This window comes from Haliotis asinina, chromosome 12 (assembly GCF_037392515.1).
Source record: "Haliotis asinina isolate JCU_RB_2024 chromosome 12, JCU_Hal_asi_v2, whole genome shotgun sequence".
NCBI classification, from domain to species: Eukaryota; Metazoa; Mollusca; class Gastropoda; order Lepetellida; family Haliotidae; genus Haliotis; species Haliotis asinina.
In genome coordinates this window covers 27,464,641-27,484,614 of record NC_090291.1, presented here as the reverse complement: position 1 = coordinate 27,484,614, position 19,974 = coordinate 27,464,641, and the positions used below count along the sequence as shown (strand labels likewise).

General features: G+C 40.1%; 1 protein-coding gene across 7 annotated transcripts in view; it reads right to left on the bottom strand.

Annotated features, from left to right (window-relative positions):
- The window catches only part of LOC137258337 (short transient receptor potential channel 7-like), a 95,261-nt gene that overhangs the window by 35,405 nt on the left and 39,882 nt on the right, over nt 1–19,974 (bottom strand). For 5 of the 7 annotated variants that reach the window (XM_067795983.1, XM_067795982.1, XM_067795979.1 and 2 more), the window contains exon 2: nt 2,570–2,682. In XM_067795983.1, coding sequence (XP_067652084.1) covers nt 2,570–2,682 — 113 coding nt within the window. Of the gene's footprint in view, nt 1–2,569; nt 2,683–10,276; nt 10,318–15,000; nt 15,043–19,974 lie in introns of those variants that run through there. The other 2 variants (XM_067795984.1, XM_067795985.1) reach the window with 2 other exon arrangements.

Below are 19,974 nucleotides of genomic sequence, written 5' to 3'. Positions count from 1 at the left end.
GGCTCACCACCTGACCCAGCCTCCTACGACAAGGGGCCCAACCACCTGACCCAGCCTCCTACGACAAGGGGCCCAACCACCTGACCCAGCCTCCTACGACAAGGGGCCCAACCACCTGACCCACCCTCCTACGACAAGGGGCCCAACCACCTGACCCAGCCTCCTACGACAAGGGGCCCGAGAAGGTCCGGGGTAGAATAGGTCTTCAGCAAGCCATGCTTGCCATAAAAGGCGACTGTGCTTGTCGTAAGAGGCGACTAACGGGATCGGGTGGTCAGGCTCGCTGACTTGGTTGACACATGTCATCGGTTCCCAATGAGGGCAGATCGATGCTCATGCTGTTGATCACTGGGTTGTCTGGTCCAGACTCAATTATTTACAGACCGTCGTCACATAGCTGGAATATTGCTGAGTGCGGCGTAAAACTAAGCTCACTCACTCTTACGAGATGCATGGGTTTCCGAAGATCAGTTCTAACTCGGATTCAGGCGAGTCATCTAGCTTAAGACATGAACTACTCACAAACCTATATTACCCTTCTTGGCATTCAGTGTGTATTATCATGTATTTCTTTTTCATCTCAATTTCATCTCGTAACTTGTATCTCGCGATCCAATTACAGACCAAACCATTGTCACTGTCAGCACATAAAATGAAATTACGCAATACATATGTCTTTTTAACCAAAAGAACGTTTCACGACATTTCATTTCCAAATTCCTGACATGATAGCATCTATCCACATTTTAAAATCGCACAGTCTGTAACGGTAAGGGGATACGCCACAAACGAATACTTCTCTATACCCGTAGTTTCGTTTCAAAGGAAGGATAAGTATACTTGTTACAGCCGACTTTGATCATCCACCATGAAATACTCCCATTTAAAACTCATCTTACATTGATGCATACGAAGCATGCTATACACTGTTGGGGTCTGTTATCAATCATTAATTCCAAACGTCTCCGGTGCTGCTACGATATCGGAAGTGACTCCTCCACGTTGACTCTGATCACAATAAGGTTTTGTACACCATTGGGGAACACACCTAAATGAGTTAGGCCTTTGAGCTTTCAATGACACTCACTGAGTGTACTCTTTCCAAAGGCTTGACCTAGCGCCGCGTCAATGACGTGGCTGTGTTTGTTTTACAATTACAGAATTGAAACGAGAAAAAAAATATCTCTCTGCTGCTTAACCCCTCGTTAAAAGCCACTAAACATTTGTTTGCTGCACGTTTCGATACAGTCGATATAAAAGGATAAAACTGGAATTCATTGCTTGTAAAATCGTATGCTTGACAGCTTTTAATTTGGATTAATTAAGACTACACGTCTTAATTTATATATGTATTTTATTATATTTGGCAAAATGTGCACATTTGTAGGAAATATGGTATGGTGGAACTCAAACGAATCACAAGAACAAAAGCCATTGTTGGACTAAATGAAGGGTCCATGAAGTACAGTCAATCTTTGCGTGATGTTGTTGTGGAGGAAATAAGTATAATTCAGCAGCATCAAGTACCATTATACATGTTATTCATAACGTAGTGTCCTACTTTACAAGCACCCTATTGTGGCGTGTCTGTAAGCCACCGTTTCTCAAATGTCACATGACGAAACGATAGCAGTTAATTGGGTAAGCAAATACACATGTTCATAGATGTATAAGAGTGTCAGATATTTGCTCGTGGAAGTCTTACACATTACCTGCCACAGCCATAATCCACAAACTAACAAACATGCACTCTTCACTCACTCATAACACTTGGTAATTAGAAACACTCTTAACGTAATATAATAGACACTAGATATTTACACATTAACAAATGGAACCCCCTTTTAACCTCACTAAGATCACTAACTAATCTTAACACACACACTGACATCACTCTAAAAATATATAACCTTATCAAGCACTAGTTATACACACATTAACAACACGCAGAAGCAAAAACACCCTAAGATTGCACACTAATTATTAACACACTAGTTATATATACCCCAGTAAAACACAGAAGCAAAAACACCCTAAGATTACACACTAATTATTAACACACTAGTTATATATACCCCAGTAACACACAGAGGCAAAAACACCCTAAGATTACACACTAATTATTAACACACTAGTTATATATACCCCAGTAACACACAGAAGCAAAAACACCCTAAGATTACACACTAATTATTAACACACTAGTTATATATACCCCAGTAACACACAGAAGCAAAAACACCCTAAGATTACACACTAATTATTAACACACTAGTTATATATACCCCAGTAACACACAGGCGCAAAAACACCGTAGGATTACACACTAATTATTACCACACTAGCTATACACACCCTAATAGCACACTAATTAAGAACACATTGATTTTACACATAAACACACACACACACACACACACACACACACACACACACACACACACACACACACACACACACACACACACTAAAACCACCAACACCACATAGCACGGCTCTCTAGCCCGCAGTATATCCATCATGTAAGTTATATTATCTAAAGGGGAATGTTTATTGTCCGTATACTCACCGATCTGTGAGCTCCAATTCCTTTGTCAGCGCCCAGGTTGAGCCTGGAGGCGGCTCTCTTGTCCCTGGTGGAGCGGGTTGGCATATTGCCATCAGTCTGCTCATTGTGGCGAGCTGAAAATGTACAAATATATACATAAACCTGACAGTAGAGATCACACTCAACATAGTATTACGTTTATGAACGTTTCCTTATTTTCACGATCATAATCTTCACTAACGATCGTAACTCCGAGGATTTCATGAATCATTAAGAATATGCTATTCCTCTCCTATTACTCATTTGATTGTGCAAACACATATAATTTTTCAGTTTCTGCTACGCCAATTCATTTCAAAACAAATTGACTAATTTGTTGATTGGGCATTAATAAATGTGAAAAATATTCCAAATGATCTTCGTTACAGTGATCGGCAATGTGTGGTACTTGGTACCGTCAGTTTATGGTATTAGCAGCTAATACAGAGAAAAATAGTAGCACCTTAAGGGTAAGGAATGAGAGGTGTATGACCTACTTTCAGTACACTTATACACGGAAAACCCTTTATATTACAGAAAAGGATCGGTCTACCGATCTGTAAGGACCGTGAATATGTTCACGATTAAGCATACAGGCATAACCCGTCTGTGAGGAGGTAGTACCTTGATTGTACCGTGAACAGGAGGGTATAGTAAGGGTGTGATAACGTTTCTGTATTAACAGAACACAATTCGTGATTAAGAGAAATGTTTAGCACAATCATGGTATGTCAATGTCATCAACAGGACGTAGGATATAGAGTCAGGTATCATTGCTGGAACAGTTTGAGACGACATTAACTACCTGTTCAGAAATGTGTTGTTCCAAGTGTGTTACATTTGACCACATTCCTACACGATGCGCGTCCGAAACTCGTTTATGATTCATCTTTATGCATATGACATACTATCGCGATTATCATCATTGTGCACGTCCATCAGTTAGCTTAAAGTTAAGGTTTACGTCATCAATTAACTTTTGAGTTAATGCTTAATCACCGAGGGTCGTAGGTTATTTGAGGAGGACTGAGGTAAACTAACAGTCTGTCAGCACTTCAAACATGTACATAATTTATTTTCGTTATTATTTTGTCTCACGGCCTTTGGCCTACTGAGATAAATTACTGCCAGACTACATGATCCGATTTTCGGAGGCAATTTTGTGACATGTGTAAAAGCGAATGATAAAAAAAGTAAAGAACGATGGAGCTCAATACATTTATAAACAATTTCCAGTTCATCTCTTCACTGAATCGATTGAGTACACCGAGGAGTAGTGATTATGACTCCCATGTATTTGCTGTGGACGCTCTCGTCCAAACCATTTATTAAGAAACATTATCTCTGCTCGCTCAGCGTTTTGAAGACGTGACGAATAGCCTCAAATAGTTCTTCAACAGACGAGGCTATTTCCATACAGCTATCCAATCCGATGCAACTAAACGCCAGTATTCCAGTGATAAAACACAAAATAATTACAAGTGCAGTTGAAAGCACTGTGATTTGCTGCTAATTTGTAAGTCATTCCTGGTAAATTTCCAAAGACATAACCTTTAAGTATCGAAGGATTCTGACAATGGTGTTTGCATTCAGCGCATGTGTGTTCCACACATTGACTCGGGTTCCGATAGGACCATTGATTGGTATTTCATAGCAAAATGTATTTGACTCATGACGTTGGCTAAAGGTTTTGATTATGTTAAGGAGATTTTGAGGAATGGACAGTCGACGGATGAGTTGATGCTCCGTAAATACACATTCACATAGGAAGGCGTTTCTAATCAGTTCTAATCAGCATTTTACGAAATGAACAAGCCTGTCAGCTGACAAGAAGAAAGTAAGATAGCATTTCTGTTAAATGGACATTTGTAAATTTATTGAACAGGGTTTGACATACACAGACGTAAGTTGTGAACAGAAAACATTCAACACATGAGCAGAGGGAAACCATATACTATTTATTTTAATTTTATAATTACGAAATCCACACAAAGTCGACAAGTCAAGCACGTATTGGTTGACGGTTGGGCGAGGAAGCTATGAATAAGTGGGTTTACATCTCTATTCAGTGTGTATTTCGTAGTAAGTGTAACGTCTTATCTTTCATGCAGGGGAAGGCAAATAATGTGAATCTAAGGAAACAGGCGCGCTTCCCTTTTCATTACCGCGAGTGCTCGAAACATAACTGATCAGCATCGAGGTTTATACTCGATGGGGATCGAAACGATTTCGTTTTAACTGCACGGAATGGTGTATGAGGAGAAAATTCAGACTTATTCCTAACAACTCTGCCCTAAATATGTCTTTAGTGACGTTAGAGTTTTCACACAGGCGGTTAACTGAGGCAATTCCCCTCTAAGTGCAAAACGTAATTAGAAAGATGGGGATTGTGGATTTGAGCAATTTATAGGCTTCCGATCTGTCCTATTGGAAGCACGTTGTTACCATAATAGGCACTCGAGACAGGAGCTGATTTTAAACAGTCCAATACATAGCCTACGAAGCTTCGAGCCATTGTAATCACAGGAAGAGCGAAGGGAAAATATCTACAATCAGTTTGCAAGTGTGAAAGGTTTTGTATGTGTTTACTAATTACATATCATTGGAAGAAGTCGCCAGACAGATAATTGCATATGACAGCAATCAATCTATGGTACTAACTGGTTGATCACGACGGGCTATTCATGCCCAAAAGGAACATTGTGGAGGTGTGTGGTCCTGTGCATAGAGCTCAGGTCACAATCTAGTTGAAGTTACGCAATGTTAGGTGAGGAGAGGTATTTGATGGAATGTTGTCTGCTTGTACTGCCCCATAACGAAGCACGCGTGATACATGTGGTCTTACCATAACCAAGTGAGTTTGTTCAAAAATGCCTCTCCCATTTTTCTCCCATGCGTAACTAACCAACAAAGTAACGGGAACGGTTGGTATGATTCGCTGTCTGCATATCCAGATATCGATGCTCATGACATTAGTTACCAGATTGTTTTCTGACTCGATGATTTCGGGCAGTAGTCATATAAATGAAACACTACTGCGGCGTTAAGCAACTGAAAAACTGAAGTTCTCGATGTTGTCCGCCGTTAACGGCTGATAAATATGTCTGCACGGCGAAACTATGCCCTTCGATCAATCACAATTAAAATATTCTTCACTGAAGGTTAAGACTAACCTCCCAAAGCAGAAAATCAATTTTTCCAATTTTAACACCTGAAGTATTCCAATTTCATGACGAATTTCCGTCTAATTTCCGATAAAAACGTCTGTGACATAACCATCACCTTGGGCGACACATGATCATATTAAGAATCATCAGATTGGAGAAGGGTCTCATCCAGAGTAGTAAAATGTCCTGCCTGAGCATCCTCACGAATGATCACCATCTTCGCAGGAGCTGATACAACAGCCTTAGCAAATAGAAACTGATTAGAAGAAATCAGCCGCAGAAGAAGCACCTCACGTCCGTGGCCCTTTGTTCTGGGCAGATCAATGACAGGAGATGGAATTCGGGTTAAACTTCTTCTGGTCAGGTTCTTCCCTTCTCGACAACATCTGAAGATACGTATGATGGAACTCTATCAAATTGGCAGGTCTTTCTGTCTCTTGGACCATGGCTTTGAAGATGCTCTCACGCCGTGCCAGACTCAAAAACATTCGATCCACGGTTTAAGTGTTTGCTTACTTGCAATCTAGATTGAACTGCGTTACTCCCGTTGGTCGCGAGTGTTCAATGAATACATAGTCACTCATACAGCATCATTGGTTCGTCATTTCTGAAGGTAGAAACTAGTTGCTAATTGCTTTCTCGATATTTCAGGATGCAATGATATTTGTTCTTTTGCCACTCTAGTGGAATATTTCAGTGTCCAGCACAGGAACATCGGAGAGGAAGTTTTAAATGATTTTCCCACGTGTCAGTCTGATGCAACGCTTTTTCTTCATCAATCTGACATCACGCTCCTCTTCTGTTGGTTTGTACCCTTCGTCTTCAAACATCTTCGTTACTACACCACGCTCTGCTAACTTAGGTTTTTAGCTGTTGAACCATCAAAATAAATGCTAAATGTTCGCGTAGAATTAGATTAAGAATAAATAACAAACAAAGGGATATCAATTACAGCAGGAAACCTTTTACTTTGGGGACCAAACTCCTAAAGAACGATATTTCGGGTTTTACCTTAACATAACGATGATCTAAATACGAAATGCAAGACTTGGTGAACACAGCCAGGTCAGTCACTATTTTATATTCATAAACATAAAAGCCGCACAGCTATCCAGTTTGGAAACATCGTTAAGGGGATATGTATGTTTGATACTCTGATGGGACAGATCGAGTTCTACAGAACAACCATTGTGTCCAGTTCCTGCAGTGCTGCATACAAAGCAAAAATGGAACCCTCGTCTTGGATTCATATAATTTCAGATCAATACACGCACCTATATACATATTGACATTTAGTCTGGTGGATAGGATCCAAGAGACTGCACAATAACACAGATATTACTGAAACTGAATCGAGGAGCAGAAGTAGGTTTAGGGGCCTGTCATGTCCGTTTGCACTGTGGGTGACGACGCTGTGTTTGACTCGGGAACAGCAGTCTTCCCTGCATTTGCCACTCATCTACATGACTGGGGTTACAAATGGAATGTTTATTTGTCTGAGCAGACTGAAAAGAAGAACTCGCATGAGTGGCAAGTGGATTTTCTCGAAAATCCTTTCGATTGCAAACGGAGAAGTTATAAACCCTACTCTTTTTTCTGACGTCTCATAGGTTGTTGGATTAGACTCAGTTGACGTGAATAACTTCCCTATGATCCCCGGGACTTGAAAGGAAGAGAAATGTGATTTATTGCTTGCTGAGAAGGACGATCTGATTGACATAAGAGAGTTTCCTGTCGAAGCTACAACCAGGAGATATTCCTCCATGCTCTAATTCAGGCTCTGCAGCGCCTTTACCGTGTTCTTTGAGTGTATCCGAACCGCAGATGCTTGCAGTGTATGAATAGTGGACTCAAAACTTGCATTTTGATTACAAAGGCAAGACAGTGGCGTTTGTGTTATTTTAAAGTCAACACGTTGAACTGCTCATTACGATCAGTTTGAACACCTCCTCATTCCCAGAGATCAATGTATCGACAAAAATACTATGGATGACATTTTGTGCGAAAGAGGCCCTGTGATGTTTTCAGATTTATTAGAAGTCTCCTTTAATAGTGAACCACAATTTACACACTACAGTGCATCTAGGACTGAATACAAGTTCATCTAGGCAGTGATCACATGGGTGGTTTGCGGAAGTCTAACAACTTTGATCTACATAAAAACCATACGGTGCAATGACGTGCTTTCATGTAGGTCACGTAATAAATATAATCATCTCCATCAGCCTCACGATGATAAAAATAAACCAAACATGATTATCACAAAGCGATTTCAGAAAAATACTCAGATATATAATAATAATTAAAGCGGTATTGTTCTTCGACTCTGATATGTTGTAATATAGTTCTTGCTTACTTCTTGACTGAGAACATGCATTGGGATGGTAACAACCATACCCGAGTCAACCTATTTGAATCCCACTGTTGATGAAACAATATTTATAGTCCCAAAGAGAGTGACTTCAGATCTTCTGTTGCTACTTGGACTGGAACACAGTTATATCAGTAAAACGTGACCATGACATTATAAGCATGTCCCTACCCACACAATACATCGATAAAACTCTGATTAGCGAAAGTGTAACGCCTATGTGACAAATATATTATCTCATGTTGGCCAGTAAAGAACTCTTAACTAAATTTACCTTGTTAATGATAACAAAAGTATATATGGGTTTAGTTCTACGACGCTTTTAGCAATATGCCAGCAATATGCCAGCAATATGGAACACCAGAAATGGGCTGCAGACATTGTACCCATGAGGGGAATCAACCCAGGCAAACACCTTAACCATAACAACTAGGCCAACAAAAGACCATGCCGTGGAACTGCCCATCCAGGAACTATAAAATGACCTACCATCGTTGTCCCTCGAAGTAGACAATAGTGGGTTATGAGTGGTGGTTTGATACATTTTACCAGTGTATTGAGCTAATATCACGGCTCTCTTAGAAAGAAGATTGAGCAATGCAGATATTAACTCAAATGTGGTTCATTTTTGCCAGCTTTAAGTTGACACATTTGCTATGTATGTCTATACAGAGACAGATCTTCCAGTCGCATTGTCAAGTCAAGTCACGTGATATATCGTCCGTTTGTTATCGCCGTTACATGTTGTAAAATCTGGTTGTTGTCAGACAGAGGTTAACTTTACAATCATACGTTTGCGGTTCGCTAGTATTAATTGCCGGATATGAAATGACGGGCACAAACACATACATGCTCTCAACCGTTAATGAAAACATACGTCAAAGTGCTGTTTATATTTCACAACGCACACTTGGAGCCCAGGGAATATCACTGCGAGTTTACTGGCAAAATATATTCCGAATGACGTCAATATAGAACGGTTAACGACGTCTGTTTTTGTTACGTTTTTTCCTTATTATTTTTATTAGGATGTGTCAACAACCTGACTTTCTTAATTTCCTGATAAAGAACACATGTAATGATATTTATACTTACGATGATGATGATGAATATGATAATGATGGTGATGATGATGATATCCATGATGTTTTAGACATAACTGACCTGTATAGATCACATACTTGTAAGTATCAGATTGAAGCAAAAGCATGCACTTTCGAAATGGAGAATGTTCAGCCCCTCGCCATACAGAGTTCTCCGTTCCCATACGATAACCAAAACCGAAAGACCTCGCTATGAAAAAACAGCGCTAGTGTGCCTATCCCTTAAATTCAGCAACACGCTGTGATTGTTGCTCCCGAAACAGCTCTCAGAATATGTCTACATGACCAAAGGAAGAAACACTTCAGACATTTTACATTTAAAAAGAGCCATTCCTTCCTTCTTTCCTACGCCAATTTTCATATACATTCCACAGAAGCGAACTGTGAGTGGCGAATATACCCTGGAGATACAGAAACTTCCCAGACGATGACAATCTTCAAGAAAATGGGATCCACTCTCACTGTGAGAATCAATAAATTTAATCTAAATTCAGTGTTACGAAATGGCTAGCTTCAAAACAGTTTTATATAATCCACACCGCGTTGTAACTCCAGTCCACTTAGTACTGCGTTGGCACTATAGTTACCCAAACTCAATATGAATTTGGGTCACGCAGTTAACGAAATATTCCACAGTACTAAACATGGCGTATATATTTGTGGTATCAAGAAAAGCATGCATTTTGCTTCATGTGCTATACAGCAAGAATGTCCGTAATGCCTACCAAATTACTAGTAACAACACCATCATATATTCTTCAGTGATGAAGGCATGCACGGTTATTGAAACATAGTTATTAACAGAACGTCTTAGCAAATCCTCTACATGAACGATATGACGAAAAATGTGAATTTCAAAACACCCAACGGCATCAGTTCCTGAAGTTAAGAATGTCAAGTGACATTTAAAAATGCATGGTATCAAAAAAAAACAATAAAACGTAACCTTGCTCGACATGTTTCAAAGACAACAGTCCTACAGGGATGATGTCATGAAAACTTATAATACCAAAATCAATGCAATAATAAGGAAAAGCTGCTAATTTACCAGTCTCTGCAGGTGCAACACGTGCTCTGTGGTCTTTTAAAGCCGACATGATGGTCTGACGACGAACTACAGTCCCCTAGTACGTTTCACGCAATAGCCAAATCATCTGAGCTTGGCAATGTGTCATCAGACATCTGAAGTTCCTCTCGTCGAGGACTCCAGGAAAGTTTTGAGCCTTGGCGCCCTCACCCAATTATTATCAAGGAGGGACTATCGATTGGACATTTTCATAAAATCACTCCCATGATGTCTCGGGCAGGAAGGTCCTGTTCTTTTCTCGGCGCTCAAATGATTTAATTTCAAGCGCCAGAGCTTCTGGTTGACCGTCCTGTCCACTACAGGTCAATGGAGCACGATAGAATCGTTCAGAATATAGTCACCAATCTTGCGTTCTTTAGTGGCACGCTACTGCATTCATTACAGTTAGAATTAACCCTACAACTCTGTGAGGCCTCCTTTATATCTTTGCACTTGATTGCACTGAGGGGTAAGTGGTTAATGAGGAAGTCAAGACGTTTCTGCTAGTCCTTTCTTGATAGTTCCTGACAGGCCAATTTTCGAGTTTCATCACCTGGATCATACGACAGAATGTTCACAGTTGCAATGATCGAAGGCAGTGTCTGCTGTTGGGTTAAGGGTAACGTTGGGAGATCAAGTCTTCCAGTCATATCCTCAGATTATTTTTCGATTTTACAATTTCAAAACCATATCTGATTGACTGGAAGCTGAGGAGGAAGACAAAGATTGTTGCTTGCGATATTACTGTGATGTCTTTTCCAACCTTTCGTAACGACAGCAACTTGTTTGAAGTCGGCCCCGGTATTCATCAGTAGGCTTTGGCAGTTATGTCTCCCGGGGAGCTTTTTGCATTTTATGCAAGTGACATAATGCAGTTTTACTGCTTCTACAGATAAGATAGCTCTCTGTAATGGAACTTTCTGGTCAGGAAACCCGCTCACAATCATTAGTCAGTGATGCGTCTCTTCCTCCCCAAAATACAGTCAACGGTTTGAATGATGATCATCATTTGTATTTGGTTGTCATTTAGACGAGTTTGCAATAGCGAAAAGCATAATAAAACGTTCGGCGAAGCGCAATTAATTGAATACGAAGAGTGTAAAAAGCAAGGCTAATTGATCCCTGAAATGTCCATATTCCTGAACACAAAAACGTCATCCTACTGCTTCTTGGTTCGCCAAAAAACAAGAATCGAATTCCGTAGTTCCTTTTTTTCTTAAATTCTGACACAATTTAAGACTGCCTCGCGTTCGTATATTTTTATGCATTTTTAAGAAATAGGATCGGGTAATAAATTGCAAGACTATTTGGTCAAAGCAAATCAGTTTTAATGCATAAAGATACTGACTTAATATTGAGTTAAGGATCCAATTTTATGATAACGGGCGTATGAAGAGAAAGGAATACTCATTGGAGCGGAACTAAAGTTATGATGTGCACAGTGCGATTTGTTTCCAAAAGCAGTCATAATCTGAAACTTGAATGCCAAAACTGATAGAAATCCATGACTTTAAGCATTAAATCGAAAACTGTCTTTTTGGAATATTTTATTGAAGACGTCACTACAAAGCGTTCAAACTGTTCTACACTGCAAATGACTTCATTGAGTGCAGCCCCCTAGAGATGAAAGATGGGCAATTTATAGAACCATCGGACGAGACAGCAAATGAGAATCCCTTCTACACACTGCCCTGCCATTAAGCACAGGGAATCAGTGCGAATCAAGGGTAATTACACCAGATTAAGGTCGACGTGACATAAGCGATGCTGTCACCGCTGCAGCTTCATCTGCCACGGCTAGGCACAAATGGTTATGGTATGTATGTATGTATGTATGTGTGTGTGTGTGTGTGTGTGTGTGTGTGTGTGTGTGTGTGTGTAGGTGGGCGCTCGAACGAGCGTGCGTACGTGCGAGTGTGTGTATATATCCACATATGGATGGTCTTATCCAAGTATATATGAGTGGATAAAGACCTGAGTACAGATCGGGGTTGACTCAAAACAAAAATCGGTCAAGCATGTTGTGTTTAACGTGTATATTATATAAGTGATTCATGGTTTTGGCTTCGCGAGCGCATGTACGTATTTATGTATGCAGTGTGACTGTGTGAGTGTGTGAGTATGTGATAGGGGTATATGTGTGGCGAAAATATTATACATTATTATGTAAGGTTTTACATGTATTGGTTTGTTGTTTTGTTAGCTGTACATGCTATGTTTTACACTAAATATATCGTATTCCGTAAATAAGTGTTTGACATTAATCCCAATGATGCACGAGTGAAGTTAATTCAATTAAATAATAGCCTAGATTTCATGAAAGATATAAATGAGTGATGAAATGCTACCGAAGTAACCTTCATTGAAAATAGCATCGTCTATGTGTGGAGACACTGTGATGCTTAATCTCACCTTTTTGTGAAGGTTCACACGCAGCAGCTCTGCAGAGAATATTAGTGCATGTTGCTACAATATGTACTTTACACCAATTAAGTTCCTGGCATAGTGTCGAGTGTGAAGATGCTTTCAGTAGTTAAGTAGGCCATCCCGGCGACCTAATCCACCCAATATGTCAACTGAGGGACAGTAAGCTACGTGATCCGGTTAGAAATGCCCAGTGGCAGATTCCATCGTATACTACATCCTCTGCAAGGGTCAGACTGACACATTGACCTGTCTCTGACACAGTCGTATGACGATGCAGGAGAAATGAAACAAACCGCATTCCAGATGTAGTGGGAATGTATGAGACCACATTCCAGATGTAGTGGGAATGTATGAGACTACATTCCAGGTGTAGTGGGAATGTATGAGACCACATTCCAGATGTAGTGGGAATGTATGAGACCACATTCCAGATGTAGTGGGAATGTATGAGACTACATTCCAGATGTAGTGGGAATGTATGAGACCACATAAGAATTATGTTTGAATTATGATTAATTGTTTTGTTGACGCAACAATGGAAACATCAGAATTGTATTTCATTTCATATTAATGTATCGGTAATTTTATTAACGTATTTTCAATACGCAACACTGTATTCATTAGAGATGAACACTTAAACAAACAATATCATAAGTATCCCATCAAATCTTCATAAATACCAATTTACTGTCAGAATTCGCACTGCATGTACTGAATGATGTTACTCTGTACATTAAACGGCCAGAACTCATAGTAAGAACAACACCAAGAATGTATGATGCGCATGCGTAAAGTTATAAATGACGCCAACAGGTATATGTAGCTTCTTAACGCATTCATATAGACGTGCGGACGTAAGGATAAAGCTAGCATCACGCCAACAAATACATAGTGTGATAGATAAAGTATGCGATGCTACTTACCAAAGATAACTGTAGAATGTGCTTCAAGTGTATCAGTGGACGACATCAGAAACATACTTCCGAAAACTTCACCTTGCGCGAAAGTAATATTGAAATCTGAGCGGATTCCCATGATGAGACACTGGCATTCGTAGTTCTTGAAATTTATGTTTATAAATACAGAATATAGGTCTGATGATACAATTGATTAGAGACAGAACATATCAGTAAACGGCCACGAAAACTGCCTGAGCCCGCTTGTAAACAAGAAATCAGTGTGTGCTCATAAGCAGTGTCAGCATAGTAATAGAAACTACGTGCCAGGCAACACGTCCATGAAATATACGTGTCATTTAGCATACCCATGAAATATTCGTGTCATTTACCACGGTGCTAAAATATACGAGTCATTTAGTACGGTCCTGAAATATACGTTGTTATTTAGCACGCCAGTGAAATATACGTGTCATTTAGCAACACGACCATGATATATACGTATCAGTCAAACACGACCATGATACATACGTATTAGTCAAACACGACCATAATATATACGTATCAGTCAAACACGACCATGATATATACGTATCAGTCAAACACGACCATGATACATACGTATCAGTCAAACACAACCATGATACATACGTATCAGTCAAACACGACCATGATATATACGTATCAGTCAAACACGACCATGATATATACGTATCAGTCAAACACGACCATGATATATACGTATGATTATCCACAGCATTAATATACTCAAATCATTTAGTACAACACGCAGATGTATATCCATGGTGGGACAATAATGAGATATAGCTGTCACTCTTTACAGATAATTTTATATTCAGTTATCAGTCAGAAAAACCATGAAAATATACAATCAGTCAGCACAGGAATCATTCTTATGATTAGTTCGACATTGACCTCGTGGTTCATATCTTGACTGCAGATCCCTTGCATGGTAATGCTATAGTGGTGATATAGTAATTCCTGCTTTGATGACAAAATGCTCCATATATATCTTCATAAATGTCACAAATCCCATAACCATGCACCCATGACGTTGTTGCTGCTAAGACAGTCTGTCTGTCCAGCACGTGCTCTTCAGTGACTAACGTAACGCCCCTAACGTGATGACGTTCACAAGCAACAGGTTGCAGGTTTCAAACCAGATTTATCATACACATACAACATGATCACTTATGCATCACGAGACAATAATTCAAATTATAAGATACAACGGTAGAGCATCGTTACATCGCCTTCAACGGTTAAATCCACTGCAGGTCAAGAAGTTAAAGATCAATATATTTCAAAATGTGAATGGTGAAGCGAAGCCCGACATATACTACACGACTGTCATCTACTTACCAGAATTTCTGAAAAGAAGTGGGTCCGACCTGTAGTGTCTGACAGAAGACTTTGCATCACATATCCCATGACCACGACAATACAACCCACCAAAGTAACCTGAAGACGTGTCATAAGCCATGGGTTAACAATGGCACAGAGGCAATCAGTGAAACAATGTCCGTGAAGGTATTTTCTGATCCACTAATACTCAGATCTACCTACGTGCAATTGTAAATCGTTCGTTCTCTGCTACGGTGAAACAAAAACACACAGATCCGTTTTCATTTCCGCCGATAATGAAACAAGCTGATCACTTCCTTCGCTCTCCATCAAGACCAGTCTCTACGAGCAGCATTCAGCGCAAGGTGAGTTGAAGACGACAGTGACAACAACAACACCGCTTCGTATCTGTATCTTCGAAACGATGATAACCAGATTCATTACATGTTCATTGTGGAACGCTATGCCTTCCTCAGATCATTGTCATTGTGTTGTAACCTATGTAAAACATGACAAAGTTTGGCCTGGCTCATATCGATCTGCTACCTGTTGATATATAACCATTGCCTATGAATCAATATATGCTTTAGTTGCTACGCTACTACAACACAGATCCGGCTATATTCAGACTTGCGTTCCTAACATTGAAGTTTTACCTTACCGAATTTCACTTCAGTTTGACCCAAAGGTTTTTGTTCTTTTAATTTTCTGCATGGACTGTCAAAACCAAAAAAGGTAATTTGGGTATGACGTCAAACGTAAGATTGGAGTTCATAGATGTACCTGATATGGCTTATTATTAGTCAACCAGAGACGTCCTTCCACCAATTGACCTGTCCATTTGAGTGAGATGTCAGGAAACCGTCTTATCTAATTCCCATTTCGATCTTACATAAAGATTCAAAGTGACAAAAACACCTTTGTACAATAAGAGGATGACTTCAACTCTCTAATAGTTATCTTTACTTCTAGCGATATAACAGCAGTCCCTTCTTTGAGTGTCTACTTCAAACGACTTCTTAGGTACAATCGAGTCTGCTCTTTGTCCAACGAATTCGAAGAGAGTGATGTGACTCTGGCACAAAGATATTTGATCATCCTTACAAAAGTGAAGACCTCAATGAAGCTGCCATGAAAGGTTTGGGAAGACGTGGAGTTGTATTTCCACAAAAGTAACGTCCGAGGCGATTTCCTATTTTGATTTGTACCATATGTCTACTTTTCAGGTGAACAGCTGACTTGCCTCTGTATGATAGATTTATGTATCTCTTTTGTCAGTGAGGTCCGAGTTCGAACCCCTCCAGTGGAGTGCCTTCTTGGAAAGATCAGTATTAAGAGTTAAGCGTAAACCTTTTGTTTAGAATGGACAGTCAGTTTCATTTGATTGATAAACGAATTGAGTTCGGTTTCTAACATGACGCTATGTATACATTTTTTAAATGTCAAAATTCGTATTATGAATGGAGAGAAACCCACAAACACCCAGCGGCATTCATGGACTTCATATATGGTTCCCAGGCGGGGATTCGAACCCGACTCTTCGGTGTGACGAGCGAACGCTTTAACTGCTGGGCTACCCAACTGCCCCAAATGAATGATAACATCTACGTAAGTAGACACTGCCAGTAAAGCGTACGTGCATGGGATGGCTTTATTCCAAAGTTTCGTGCTACCCTACTCCATGCCCCCTGTGGTTCTACACCAGAACATAACATTATCCAGGGAATCAAGGGTGTTCCGTTACGGAAGAGGTTGGTGTTAACGGATCAGGCCGTCTTAGGAGTAAGTTGGTGCTCGACTGTAGCCATTAGAGACAAGGAATTGTTGTGGGACTTTAGTCCTGCTGAGAAACAGTTAGAGGCTAGAACACTCGGATGCCCTGAAATCTATATTACATTGTTTTTCAAAGCAGTTAGAAATTTGTCACCGACAAGTGGAGAGAAGTCGAGAAACATTGGAGACAGGCAGATCGATGGTAGACAGTATGAACACTGATGAGGTATGATGGACCCTCTACAACCACAGGATAACAACGTCGTTAAACCAACATATACATATGTATGTGTGTGTGTGTGTGTGTGTGTGTGTGTGTGTGTGTGTGTGTGTTTAAATTGACCCATTTAAATTGAAAAGGAGCCCCAGTGAGTTGGGAAATTCCACATGGGAAACTCTAGACTAGCTTTATGAGGGACTGAGGGACTGTGAGACAACAACTTGGTCTCTATTTGTCTCTTATATGGTATACATCCATTATATAATAAACATGTTTTCTGGATCACGCTATGTTCCGCGAGAAACAGTTACGATGAATTGAAATGACATAATTCTGTGGAAATCGTTTTGTCTTGGGATCTACCTTGAACAAAAAATATTGCCTCTCAAACGTTTTCATTCAATTCAAATCCTTATATTTTTCTATTTTTGGAAAATTTCCTTTCCTGTCACTTTGAATGAATGCAGAATGCCGAGTTTATTCAGTCCCTCAGTTCCGACTCTTGTCGTGTCATTTTTCATTATACATCATGTCAATTGAAGTCTGCCTGGGCCAATAGAATTTTGCATCGTGTAGAGGTAGGAGTCCTAAGCTCTGATTAGAGAATGTTGAAAAGCCATAGACAAAGCCTACTCCATATTCAAATATTCTGATATTCCAAGTTATATTATTCATGCATTCAAACCACACTAGTCCAGACTGTACCGTTTCCTGTGACCTCAACGGGTAATTGTATTTTAGAAACACGAAAGAAATGATGGCGAATACTTTCCTTTTATGTACATAGTCCCTAAAGATCGTCCGGAATGAGAGGTGTCTGGACTAAGGGTCCTGCCTGACAAGGGTTTACCGTTTCAATCAGGTTAGGGTAAGGTTTAGGTTAAGTTTAGGGCTAGGTATTAGGTAAGGCTGAGGTTCAGGGTAAGGTTTATGGTTAGCGTTAGGGTTAGAGTGACGTGACACTAAACAATATGGCTGGTAGGTATCCACCATTCTGTAGGTGTGCATCTCGAACTGTACGAGGGACTGTGTTGGAGGGGAACACCGTATGAGTATGTGATAATATTAACAACAATTAATAGCATTAAAGGCAAACTAACCTCCATGAAGGTTGTCAGCAAAATATCATATTTGTTCACGTGCAAACTCGAACACAAATGTATATATTTTTTTGCTGGGGAAGATATGCAGTCACAAAATGTTTGCTTTTACAATGATCCTATTGAGCACCACTTCTCAACCATTGAAACTGCGGTATATCGTATTGACTAACAAACCTTTGGCACACCAAATTGTATGTGTGGATGCCGTTTGCTCGTTTATGTGATGGCTAGTATTTATTGTTGAAATCAACACATGTTTTGGTGACAGTAGGTTGTTGAATTTAGCTTGTTTGTCAGACAGGCAGTTAAAGTTTTCCTCCGAATGCACACCGTTTGCTGATGTGATACTGTTTACGTATATTAAGTTGCATGTGAACACATAAAAATCTTCCAAGCACATCCATGTGATTTCACCAAGCCAATTATACATACAACGACATTGAAGCAGCAACACATGGGAACAATGCTGAAAAGATTTCATTTCTTTCAATTTCATCATCTTTGAGGAAAAACGAAACCCAAATATTGAATATGTACGCCATGCACAAGTAGTTATTGACAACTCCGCGAAGACAAGTCCATCCTTTGATCTCACCGCCAAAGACTGTTTGGTTACATGACTCATTCACTGCATCCTCTTAAAATCCATATGTGAACACAAACATGCCAATTCGCATCCTTACATCTCAGATTCGATACACTCGGGGATGCTGGCTACATGCACGAGTCTTTATAATCTGATTTCTACATACATGCTGAGCCATGATGCTCAGACACTGCCTACATGCACGAGTCTTTATAATCTGATCTCTACACACATGCTGAGCCATGATGCTCAGACACTGCCTACATGCAAGAGTCTTTATAATCTGATCTCTACACACATGCTGATCCATGATGCTCAGACACTGCTTCAGGAACATGATCAACACATGTCATATATTTAAGTGAGCGGATATGATTGCACGCCACTTTTAGCAATAGTCTATCAATGTCAAGGCGGGGGACACCAGACACTTCAGCGTGACGAGCGGACGCTTTCACCAGCCGTCTATTCTACCGCCCCGACATGATCGACATACAAACTGCTGAGAGGGGGTGGTGGGGTAGCCTAGTGGTTAAAGCGTTCGTTGAAGACCTGGGTTCGAATCTCTACATTGGTGTAGTGTATGCAGCCTAATTTTGGTGCCCCCACCGTGATATTGCTGGAATCTTGCTAAAAGCGGAGTAAAATTAAATTCACTCACTGCTTTGACAAATATCACAAACGCAATGCCCAAATATACAAAATAATAGATAACAAATGGTAAATGGTGTTCTATCAAAGTGGAAAGATGAATTGAGGTTTTTTCAATATCTACCACTTTTTTTAAAAAAAGTGGAAAACACAGGAGAATGGACAATTTTATAATTTTACAAAATGTACATAGTCACAGGCCATTTCTTGATGACCTACAAGACCGTTGTGTCACAGGCGTATTAACGTTGGACGTTAGGCAACAGACACTACGCGAAACAAAATGTCCGAGTTAAGGGTGATATCAGCTCTGCATGGTATGCTTCCCTTTGTCACATGGTACTGTCACTGATTGTCACTGGCATAGAGCTCAGAACACAATCATATAAAGTTAAGCTACGCTGGGCGCGGAGTGGTTTTTCAAGAAGGGTGACTCTTGAGAGGTTCTAGGACTTCCGTCCTACCCAACAACGAACCACATGTGATACATACAGTCTCGCCTGAGGCAAATGAGTTTGGTCAAAATGCCACTATTCACCCAGCAGAAAATGTGTACCTGGTGGGATGATGTTATGTGACAATAACCTTCTTGCTCCAACAAGTAGCTTTGGTTAATAATGTGCTGTGCTATTCACTGTTAGCGCTATAAGCAAACCAGG